Source organism: Accipiter gentilis, chromosome 6 (genome assembly GCF_929443795.1).
Source record: "Accipiter gentilis chromosome 6, bAccGen1.1, whole genome shotgun sequence".
NCBI classification, from domain to species: domain Eukaryota; kingdom Metazoa; phylum Chordata; class Aves; order Accipitriformes; family Accipitridae; genus Astur; species Astur gentilis.
In genome coordinates, this window is record NC_064885.1 from 5,686,766 (window position 1) to 5,699,035 (window position 12,270).

At 40.7% G+C, this 12,270-nt stretch overlaps 1 protein-coding gene across 2 annotated transcripts in view; it reads right to left on the reverse strand.

The window, feature by feature from the left end:
- TAOK1 (TAO kinase 1) overlaps positions 1-12,270 on the reverse strand; it is a 73,705-nt gene that overhangs the window by 14,984 nt on the left and 46,451 nt on the right. For both annotated transcript variants that reach the window (XM_049802032.1, XM_049802033.1), the window contains 9 exons: positions 11,916-12,009; positions 10,435-10,516; positions 8,297-8,464; positions 7,244-7,447; positions 5,883-6,017; positions 5,062-5,298; positions 4,180-4,308; positions 2,350-2,553; positions 1,608-1,847 (listed from right to left, as the gene is read on the reverse strand). In XM_049802032.1, the coding sequence (XP_049657989.1) occupies positions 1,608-1,847; positions 2,350-2,553; positions 4,180-4,308; positions 5,062-5,298; positions 5,883-6,017; positions 7,244-7,447; positions 8,297-8,464; positions 10,435-10,516; positions 11,916-12,009 (1,493 nt within the window). The remainder of the gene's footprint in view (positions 1-1,607; positions 1,848-2,349; positions 2,554-4,179; positions 4,309-5,061; positions 5,299-5,882; positions 6,018-7,243; positions 7,448-8,296; positions 8,465-10,434; positions 10,517-11,915; positions 12,010-12,270) is intronic.

The following is a 12,270-nucleotide window of genomic DNA, read 5'->3' on the forward strand; positions in this document are numbered from 1 at the left end:
CAGGCTGCATTATTAGCACTGTGTGTACGCAAAGGTGCTGGATTGACAGCTCAAGCCTGAAATCCTTCACTAATCGCAGAACAGCCATGCAAAGCAAAGTGCAAGCTTTCCATGCTGCCCGCAAAACGCTCCAGCCCTGTCCTCACTGGAAAAGGGAAGGGGTTGAAGAGTCTGCAGAGGTGAGAGGGCAGCCAAGCCTCTGCAGCCCAGAGAGACCGCTGATCCTGCTGTCCCAACTGCCAGCCAGGGAATGAGAACGGACATGCTGCCCACTCGTGTTTGCACCACATCACCTTAGGGAGGCAGAACTCATTCATACTAATCTCAGAAGGATCAACCTAATACAGCTGCTTCAGTTTTATTCAGCTCAGAGTGCAGCGCAGCTTCCCTGTGAAGTCATCAGCTATTTATACACTATATCCTTGGAGATTCTCAACAGCGATCAGATGGTCCCTTGTTCTCACAAGCTAGGTTTTCACTATTTAATATTATTCTAATATTGACAAACCAGGTATTTATTTTTTTCTGCTGAAGTTCTATTTTCAAGTTGGTTATTTTCTCTGTAAGAAGATAACTTGCAGGTGGTGAAAATTAAGTCAGATGGGAAATATCACGAAGAGGAAAGACCTAGAACAACAAAGAAACCCCATGTTCAGTATGCCATACACTCATTTTGTTACTGGCACAGCTGAACACTGGGTGGAGAGAAGAAGTCTGCCTCCTCAAAGGAAATGTACCAGGCAGCTTTGTGAAAGGCCTTATACTCCCTTCTCAGACACTTCAGAATAAACCACTGGACTTCTTTGGATGAAGTGAAGGCTTACAATGAAAACACTAAGAGCCTCAATTACAGAGGCCCTATAGTTCTGGTCAGCCACCACAGTTACAAGGGCAGCATGAGAAACCCATGAGAGCACAACACAGCAAAGGTCAGCACTAGGAGCTTCCTGAGGACACTGCAGTTGGCTGGTGGTATCTCTCTCTCTCTTCCCCCTACACTTGCTAGCATACCAGCTTTAATATAAAAACAATAACAAGGTGAGCTAGCCAAGACCAATAGTGCAGTTCATTTTGCTGCATGCAATAACACAAAGCTTTTGTTTTGTTTTGTTTTTAAATGACACTGCTTCACTACAGAAAAATAGATATTATTTTTGTATATGGAGGGAAGGAAAAGGATCAGAAAATGGTGTAGGAGGAAAAGGGGGGGGAAAAAAAAAAAAAAGGGCAGTGCAAAGATTAAATGCATTTTAAACTACCACAAAAAAGAAGGCACACTGATGTGAACAACAGCTTTTCAAATCAAATGAGGATATACTGCTGCTATGGCCTGCCTACAATACAATGCAACCTTGATCACCATTGCTATGGTTCATACATATGGTGCTTGCTGGGCTGCAGTTGCACCCTGGCAGTTACACAACTTGACAAATATGACACTTTTTAAAAAAGGCATTCATTACAGAATGAGACACCTCTCAAATTAACAAGCTACAAAATACCTTGGACCTGCATACACTGCAAATGAGAACTGAGCTGCAATGTACCACACTTTTCCTCCACCACCACCAGCAGCTCGTGCCCAGAGCTCCTACATCACTTAGTACCTTCAGGCTCTTGGGCTGCTGCCGGACCTCCATGACGTGCTTACGCCTCAGCTCCCGCTCCCGGCGCTTGTTGTATTCCAGCTGGTTGGTGAGCTCGGTCTGGTGCTGGAGTCGGATCAGCTCACAGCGCATCTTCTGGATGGTACTGAGATGGCGGAACTCCAGCTCCTGCATGGACTCGTGCTGACGCAGCAGCATGGCGTGCTCCAGGTCCTTCTGTGTCTGCCTTTTGTTTAATTCCTAACAGGAGGACAGAGAGAATTATTAGATTCTTTGTACTTACTTGGATTTCCGCTCACAACGTGACATTTCACTTTGTTCACAAGGGCATTTCTCTCTTTCCAAGGCATTTGAGGACAGAGTGCAGAGTTTCTATGTCTTATCAGAAGCAGACAGCACCGCCACCGGTAATTTTTCCTTCCTCATTTCACTTTTCTTCTTCCTGTTCTAGATGCTCAACAGGATTCACAATAAGCATTTTCTGGAAAGGACTGTAACTGTTATGTCTGTTGACTTTTTGGATCTAACAATTCTCCCACAACAGGGCACTAATCTGAACATTTGATTCCACATGATCCCCTAAATGCCAGAGGGATTACCAGATGGCATTGCAAAACATATTGAACCATTATTTTACCAAAAAACTTTAGATGTAGTAATTAACACTTCAATGAGATTGGAGTTGGATTGCAGATTGCTTTCACACAGGTGGTTCCAGGTCTATCTCTGCCTATTCTCTCACCTCCCGAACCAGGTCCTGCTCCAGATTATGGCGGCCAAGGAGCATCCGTCTCTTAAAGCGGCGACACTCCAGCTCTAAGTACTGCCTCTGACGCCTCAGCAAGTTGGCTTCTTCCTCTGCCTGGAAATGCTGGATGTTCTCCTTCTGCTTGGAGAGCCACTCCTGCTTCTCCTTCTTTGGAGTGCTCTGGTTTTCATTCAGCTCCTGATAACAGCAAGATAATTAATTGTGGAATAGTCATATTAAGCTTCTTGGCCCTGAACAACTGGACGGACCTGCCTAATGAACTATGTTTCAAAGCCGTTCCACCTTATCTTCTCATGGCCGATACCATCCCAGCCTCTCCAAAATGCATCATATCACATATCTAAGGGAACACCAGGAGACAATTCACAGTGAAGCAAATTTAACTACAACTTGTTTTTGCACTGGCCATTTTAACTGGCCAAAATACTGGTTCATGTCCACAGTTTCCAGACATACATATTAGCTCAAAATGTAAAAATGATGGTTTGCCACTGAACACAAAGACACTTGAAAGTCCTGCCATACTGCCTGACAAACATTTTTACAGGCTCCCAAAGGACTGAGAGGTGAAGGAAAGCGTTGGCGACCTGTTGTTCAAACAAAACTCCAGCCACATGAAGCACATTAGAAAATTTTTGTCTTGCTTGATCAGAACACATACACATTTTTATAAGTAACTCATCAAGGCAGAGCCACTCACTGAGATGCCATAATTTACAAAAGCAATATAAAGAAATTTCACAGGTGAAATTTAAAGCCACGGTTTCCACATTTGTATTAAATTCAATCCATAGCTTGAAGTATCCTTGGCAAAAGACTTTGCTTGTTTGAATTGCATACTAGAGATGCCCATACAGTAACTAGACTTGTTGTGATACATTTCAACTTAAGTATGAGACAGAACTCCTCTGTATTTCATCAGTGTTTCTTGGTGCTCTCTGATCTGCTGCCCACTTAGAAAAAGATTCTATGTTATTATAAAGAGCCCACACTACTATAGCTTTTGTTAGATCTTTCTTGGCTCTGCTGCTCTTTAGCCTTTTTTTTCTCCTGGGAAATGTCTGTGTTTGGGAATATTCCCCTTTGGAGCAAGTTCCAGAGTTGCATCACACAAGTTGGTGGTTGAGCACTAAATGGTTCTTTCAAAAAAAATTATTTATAGTGCTTATGGTTTCAGCCACTCCACAAAAAGAATCAGGAAGTTTGATTCTACAGTTTTTCTGCATTTCACAAAAGTCACAATTTTCACTACAATACAGTGATTATTAAACTATTATTACACAGCTTTCTCCATTAAAATTAAATAGTGTTTTTCAGATATTTTCCTTAAAAAAAAATAAAAATCTGCAGGTCATCTTTACTGCTCTGTTTTCTTGCTGCTGCTACAGAAATATCATTTAAGTGATAAGAAACTTCACTAACTGCTGCAGTACATGGTCAATATCTGCAGCAACAAGGTATGAGAAATATGCTCATGACCTTTCTTAAACTACCTTTTTTAATTCCTTAGGATTGCCAAATTTGCATGTTTCTGGCTAAAAAGTACTATTAAACAATGGAGCAGTTTGTACTTTCACAAGATAAACATATAGGTGCCAATATATAAATAAACCCTCTTACTCTTAAGGCCAAAGATATGAAACAAATACAGTACGTACAGGACTGATCATGAAATGCAGAACTTGCTGCAATCCAGAGAAAGATCTCTTGCGCACAGCGGCACTTTTATTTCTGAATGTTCACCCCTCTCGCACTGTATCGTACACTGTACTATATTCACGTTTCTCATTACAGATGAGTTACCTCTTTCAGCTGCTCTTTACGGAGTTTATATTCTCTCTTCTGGGACTCCAGAAAACTGTTCAATTCTTTTTTCTGTTGGGCCTGAATATGCTGTTGAAACTTCTTTTCTTCATTGGCCATCACTTTAGCCTACAGCAAATCCAGCAGCAAATCAGTTTGAGTCCCAATGGATTACAGCTCATGTTCCATTTCAGCCCCAAGATTGGGAACTCATGGTACAGTCACCACAATACTCACCATGATTCTGAATAAGCGCGAGTCTCAAGAGCTTGCCCTCACTCTCTTCTCATTCCAACCCCCATCAACGCACCTTTTTCAGTGCCTCATTTCCTCAGCCCTATTGTTCAGCTAGTCTTGCCTAACAAAGTCAACACCTTAGGATAAACTATATCCCTAGCGCTCCACTGAGATCCAAGATGAACAAAGAATCAATAATAATCGCTGTAGGCGGCACCACTTCATTATCAATTATTTAAAAGCGTAAAACCCCCCATATCCATAAGCAACTAGACGGCGAACATTTAAGCGTAGTTGGCGTACTTCTCTGCAGGCTAATCTGCCTCCATAACACTTGATGGCAGTCAGTTTTTGACAGCATATACATGGCAAAAGAAAGGAAAACCCTTACAGTATTTTTTCTGGGCTTAGTCTACTAACATTTAGTATAATGCACTGTGATGAAGGACATACCTTTCCTCTAGTTACATAAACCCCTTAGTGTAAGGAGGTGATGTATTAGCCTTTTTCTAATTAGCAATTTGCTTGGCTCCTGAAAACAGACATGTAAGAGACTACAATGTCATCTCTTCATCAGTGAGGGGAAGTGGACAATTCAATGTAATTAACAAATATAGACTGGTGTGCTAAACCGTAATCTCCTACCTCTTTCTCCATGGCTGCTTGGTGCTTTTTAATTAGCTTTTCCATTTCTGCAGCAAAATTGTTACGCTGTGTTTCAAGATCTTTGTCCAACCTGAGGCGATGCTCGTCCATCTCTGCCTTCAGTTTATTCTCTAATGCCATCAGTTGCTTCTGGTGTTGCCGTCTCATACGTTTATAGCCAGACATCTGCTCTCGGAGTTCAGAGTCTTGTTCATGTTCCTGCATTTGCCTTGTCACCTAGGAAGATAACCACATCGGGCCAAAGTAAGTTAATGCTTCTTAATCTGCTTTTCAGCAGTCTTCAAACCACAAAATAAAACTATTCAGTAAAGAAATATGATTTTGTTGTAAAAGAAAAGCACGCATCCTAATGGCAGCAGAGCAGATTAAAAACTGAATTCTGCTGTAGAAGATAAGCTCACATGGGCTCCAGCAGAAAAACTGTACAATTGTTATAAAGCTGGTATTAAATAATGTCTTTTTAGCCCACTGCAATGAGGGTGCATCTATACACACACGCACACACAAATACACATAATACGCGTATGAAAATAAAAGCCAGCTTACTATTATAAACAGTTTCCTATATTCTACTAGGCATATTGGTTTTGAAAATATCTAATATAGACAAATTACATTTGCTTAGGTGTCACATTTAAACTTTTATTAACTTACATTAAACTATTTCAGTGATAATATCTCAGCCAACAAGGACAGCTCATATTCTGATGAAATCTTAAAAGCTCTAAGTAATTTCACAGAGCAATGTTCAAAGGCAACCCGTCCTATACAACCTCATCAAAATAAGAACTTTAACATACCAGTGATGCTGTGCGTATAGTAGCAAAGTGCTCTCGGTTGCGATAATGAGACTTGTGGCGAGATACTTGGGGAGGAGACTGGGGTTCTGATGCCCTTGTTCGAGGATCTGACTCCTCTCTGTAGTTTTCTTCCTCCTTATCAGCAAATATTAACATGAGAGAATAAAGAGAACCTGTGTGACTAAGGATTTTTATTTTGGTCTGGTTCAAAAGACATTTAAAAGGAAGAAAAAACATTTTACATTCATCAGCCTTCAAAGATCCTCCTGCCAATAAGCTGGATGAAGGAATATACTGCAACAAGTGCTCTGATCTAGGATCTTTGCTTTTGGAAATTTCACTGTGCATTTTTATTACCGAGAGAAAAATTACTAATTAAAGCTCAAAATGAGAAAAATAAATGGAAAACTGAAAACTGAGTTAAAACAGTTTACATCAACAAAACATAGAAGCTATAAAGTAGATTATACCAAGTCTGAAAGACAAAAACAACGTCTTTGTAACCCTGAAAGACAGAGGAAGATTTTCATTACACCCACTACAGAAATACCTCAAAGCAAGTTTTAAAATTTGTCACGGTGTATTCCACATTCTTATTTTGAGTTTGTCATTCATCACAGAGCGATTAGTAGTTAGATATGATATACTAATTAACTCCCTGAGGAAATACCTGCGTCTCTGTTGCATATCTGGGCAAAGAACAAAACATTCTAACCACACCTATCATTAGCTAAGGAAACGTTACCGCTTTGCGAAAAGGTGCGATAACCCCTCCATAGCAAGAGCAGCATGGTTCAGAGGGACGCTCCCCAGTTTATCCTTCATCATGTAGAGGTAAAGCAGGGGAAGTGGTTTCACGGCTTGCCGTCGCCAGAGTGCTGCATTTCTTTTTCCATGCATCTTTGTTCATTAACCAAATATTCGAATCAAGTGCTGGGAAGCTGGGTACTTCAGGAACAGATTTCAGCCACTACTGTGGATCCTGTATTCAAGAATTCACTAACTAGAAGGTAAAAAGGTGGAACTCTCACATCCTTTTGTCCCATGAAGCAGTGCTGCAAATTAAGGGCATCCACTAAATAAAACTATTCGCAACCTGCCGTTCCAACTCCTCACGGTAAAGCAAACTGCTTTTGAAACAATTCAGTAAGTAAAAGATTTTTTAGTGAATCAACAGAAATGAATGATTTTTACAGCAATATTCCAAAGTTTCCAGCATGCATTAATATATTTAGGGCACAATATTAGAACCTGCCGCAAATGACTTGGAATAGGAAGCATTTGACTTTTTGTCATCGTGCCAACCAAACCCTGTCCCTTTTTACACCTTCAAAGTTATCCAGTAAAAATCCAATGCTTACCGGCTTTAAATGAATGACAGAGCTATTTGACATCACGGTGTGGTCCCCCTCCATCATATCCAGCTCGCTCTTATCATCCGAGGCATCTGGAAGACTGTTAACACTACTGCTTTGGCTACTGGCACTGATAGACATACTAGGAATGGACTGATTACTTCCGACACTATTCACTGTTCCTGTCCTGCCAACACCGTGATCTTGTTCCTAGGAGAAAGGAATTATTAAGAAAATCCAAATCCATCACTGTTGTATCTATGGACATTACCAAATGAAATGTTCATTCCATTCCTTTCTAAAGGCATCTACCTGCCACGTGATGGCAGTTCCCACCCTCCAGGCATTGCCATGAAACATTTCTCTTGTGGGATGCCAGGGAGAGAAAGAATCAACCTTGTCAAGATTAACTGGCTGATGTCAGATTCTTTTCAACAGCGAGTCTGTTAACAAGCTGAACTCTATCATGTATCAGCAATGGCGTGTCACCAGAAAACTGTTCTGACACCAGCATCATCTAAGTGCTCAGCTGGGACCCTGCACCTTGCACAGTTCCTTCCCGTACATGACAGAACTGCAGCCTAGAGGAATCTCAATTTCTGCATGGTGATTGCAGCATGCAACCTCAAAAAGATACTTTTTTTTTTTTTAAAATCAAGTACAGATTTCTATGTCTTAGACTCAGAACAACATTCTCCAGACAAAACTAGAAGACTGTCAAGGGCCTTGTACATATGGTCAAAACAGACGTTAACTGCAGTTGCTGAAAGAGTCCTCACGAAGCCTTACAAACAGGCAAAGAAAGCTAGGATTTACAGAACTGGAAGCTAACTGTTCAAGCATGAACACATGGCACAGCTTCTTGCCAGCACTAGGCATCTACCCTGTTTGTCCTTGTTTGCGCCTTGAGGTAGCTTTATTCCAAGCATAGAGGGGAAGACAGACTTTACAGTCAGGTATGTAAACAGCCTCCATTCGTTTTAGCAATATCTGAGTTGTGGTTATTTAAATGACAGCATCATTCTCCGGTTCAGTGATGAAATCCAAAGTTTCTCTCACCTCCTCCTCCTCCTGTGTTTCGACTGCAGGGCCATTGTGCGCCTCCTGGAAGAGGAGCTTCTTCATTTTACGATACTGCAGGTTGTCCAGTTCTCTCACTGCATCCTTTGTTCTCTGAATCAAGTCTATTAACACCGTTTCAGGCCGCTCCCGAAGAACAAACATGTGCTGTAGAACACACAAATAGGTGAGTGACCTCTTATGCTTCCACTGCACATGCTTTGAGGATAAAATTATGAGCACTAGTTGGGTTTGTTAGCCCTCTTCCCTGAAAAGGAGAATACCTTCACAGCTTACACTGGCACTATTTTTAGGCTTCATGATCCAGATAGATTTCAGAATGATTACTTTCTGATGGGAGATGTTGACCAAAAAGTAAAGATGTAAAAAAACAGAAATGGTATTTCATGTACCATGAAAACAGGCTCTGTTTAAACCTAGACTTCTTCGGATGTTGGGGTATTTAGAGAGTTATCTACTTGTGGTTTAGAGGGGGAAGAGCAACAAATAACATATAAATGCTAAAGGTGTTAGACTGGTTAAGTATCTCTGACCAAATGTTAATTAACACAATTGGCTAACTCCCACTTTAAAACCCTTTTCCTTGTTTAGAAAAGCTTGATAATCAAATATTCAGCATATAGCTCTGAGTCATAAAATAGGCTGTGAACCTTCAAGCCCAGCCCTAGAACACTTAGCCATGTTATGCTCTTTTTTGGGAAATATTCACTGCATTTCACTGCAAAGGTGGCTACATTTTGCCAATAGGTAAAACAAGTCCTGTCTATGTATGTCAGAAGCAGCTTTTGCAGTCTCCAGATGAAATGTGCTGTGCAAGCATGAGTCATTATTAACACCACTGCTAGTTTCATTTTGTTCCTTTGGAGAACTGCATTGCCATTTCCAACATGTCACATTCCCTACCTGTCTCTATTAAAGTGGCATGCAGCTGTTTCAGACTATAGATATGGAAGGAATACATTCACAAACATTTAATTTCCATCAATGTTCTCTTTAATTGCAGTGCATTGCTCAAAATAAAACCAATCTGCAGAATTCTGAAATGGCAGGACTACACACCCACACTGAAACCTCTACTGGATAATTGCATTTAGTTTCCGAATACACAGTTTTTAGAGGCAAAAGTCCTCAGAACCATTTAAGTAAAAACATGCAAAAAGGTGATGATAAAACCTTCATAAATAGCATCCATTGCCCTACAACGCAAAATTTTGGAAAAACGCTGTTTAGCAGAAACATGGCTGGGATAAAAAAACCCAAACCAACAGAATAATGTCACTGTAAAGAAAATGACAAGTTAGTAAAATTCTGAATGCCACATGATGCCACAAAGGAAATCCATTGAAGTCACACTTACAAAAAAGCAGCTTTAACACCTAACTTCTACGCGAGTTGTGTTCACTTAGGAACATTTCAGCTTTTTACAACAATCTACCACATTGGCTTTGTTTCCAGACTAGAGCAAGGAAAACCACGTATCCGCAGCATACAGGCGCACAAATGAAGGGAAAAAAAAAAAAAAGCTAAGAAATAAAGCAAGAGAAAACCTGCAGACAGCTGAGGCTTATTCATGTCAAGGAAAAGTATGGGGAAGAAAAACTGCTTTCCTCTTGCCCCCTTCCCCCCAGGGATACTATTAGAACAGCGGATTTCAGTTCTACGTGTAAAGTACATAGGTGATGGGAGAGGATAAAAAGCCTTTAGGGGTATATATAGCATAGAATAAAGAGGGAAGTAACGAAAGGTATTTGTTAACTAGTGCATGGCAGCTCTGTCAGGATTAATTATAATCACTGGAAGGATAGACTGAGCTTAAGAAAGTGAAACTCTTGACAAGTTGATGGTCATCCAGTGTCACTTGATGGGGTGTCCTTTTATGATGAGAACCATGCTGGCTAGGAGAGTCACCTGGGGAACTGCCTGAGACACTGCAAAGGGGCAGTAAAGCCAGGACTGCCAGCTCGGTACACTCCACAGCACCCTCAGCTCAATAGGGATAACAGGCAGAGACAGCATTGTTAACCGTAATCTAGTACGGTAGGTGAGACAGAAGAACATCTCAGGGCATGGCCCCTTTTTAATACCATGCGGAAAACAAAAAGGACAAGCAAGCCAACCTTCAGAAGCTCCTCTGATGTAGGCCTGTCTTGAGGAATTTTCTGGAGGCAAGAATCTACGAAGTTTCGAAAATAATCAGACCTGTGGCAAGGAGAAGAGGAAAAAAAAAATAAAATCCATCTGAGTTAACGACCCAGTTTAATTCATTAAGCAATCAAGATACTCACATCTGGGTGCTCCTAGCAGAAAGAGTGGGGAGAAACCACACAGACCCAGTACTTCATACTACAGCCTCTGACATCCCTAGTCAAGCCAAAGGCCACTGCTATTAGTAGGTATATCCCTTTAACCTCAGCTTCCAGACAAAATGTTTCAGCTTAAGAATGCAAAAATATTAGCCAGTTCAAGAGGAAGGAAAGTTCTGTATAAAAGACAGACACCCATATATCTCAGTGCAAGCATCAACCCTGTCAAATTCTACATTGCACAAACTCTTCAAGGTCTAACCAGAGCCCCTGCCCTGTTCCACCTCTGTGTGCCAGTGTTTCACCCACAAACTGTATTAGCACACAATCCCTGAAATGCCTTTGGCCCCTCAGACACAACTTCTACACTATTGTGCAATCTGTGACAAGTTAAGACTTAAGGTCATGATTTGTTCAGTAACTTCTCTCCTTCTGTACGCTAAAATTCTGTGTTTTGCCCTTTCTCTGACCACAGGTTTTCAGAAGGGCAGGATTATACCCTGAAGACAGCGGCACATCAGTTGTACAGGTTCTATTTCTTTCCTCTCCCACCGCTCCCCCCCTCCCATCATGCAATGGGGAGTTTTGCTACTGCAATATTTCAGTAAATTAAATTATTGCATTTTTTGGTCAGAAAAATGCATAAAATTAGTTGAATGTTTTGTCAAGCACCAGGGTGTGAAATAGCCTAACCATAAAATCTCAGAAGTAGAAAAAATTTCTAAAAATAAGGTAAAATGTATTATGTTAGAGGCCTAGGACTATGGCTCGGAAAAACATAATTAGGAAGTTTTTAACTTTTAAAATTAGTTTACTGTGCTGTTTCAAAAGACAGTTGTTGAGGCTGGGAGGCACAAAATGTTACTACTGTGCTTTATTCTTCTGAAGTTTATGCAACAGACACTTGCCACACACAAGCAGTGTCTTCATCTTGCAAAGCACTACTTCAACAAAACAAGATTTAGGAATTGACAGTGTGGTTTGCGATTAAAAAACACTAAACCCCACATTTTTGGCTAGCCTGGGAGCTTCAAAAGTTTACTGACCCTTGAACTGAATTTTTTTACAGGATCTTATGTTCTTCCAGCAGCATGTCCTGCTTCTACTACATTCTAGAGTCTAAAATGCATATTTAGCAATTGGTCAATTTTGTATATAAAATGTATAGTGAACCTAATAAGAACCTTCCAGCTCACATCCTCCCAATAGGAATCCAGCCATTTCAAGAACTCAGCATGACAAAGCACTCCATTTACAGCAATTCCCTACTACATTCCTCCCTCAGTAATACTCACCATTCATTAGACTGTAGTGTAGGGGATTCATTCTGCGCTATGTGATATAAGGCACTCATTGCGTTCATATTAAACAAAGGAGGCTTCCTTTCCGCTACACACAAAAGAAAATAATTTTTATATAGGGAGATAGTCTCATGTTTTTGCTCTTTTTTAGTTTACATCCCTTTAAAAAGAAAACCACATCAGCAGAATCACTATTGCCTGAACATGGAACCCCAAACCAACCCTACCCTGCAATCAGACAGATATGTTGGCATATGTCCTATACCACTGCAGAAGATGAAAGCACTTTGAAGATCAAATGCCTTGTCCTCTCAAGCTTTTAAATTACGTGGTTTATCATAGTTGAGTT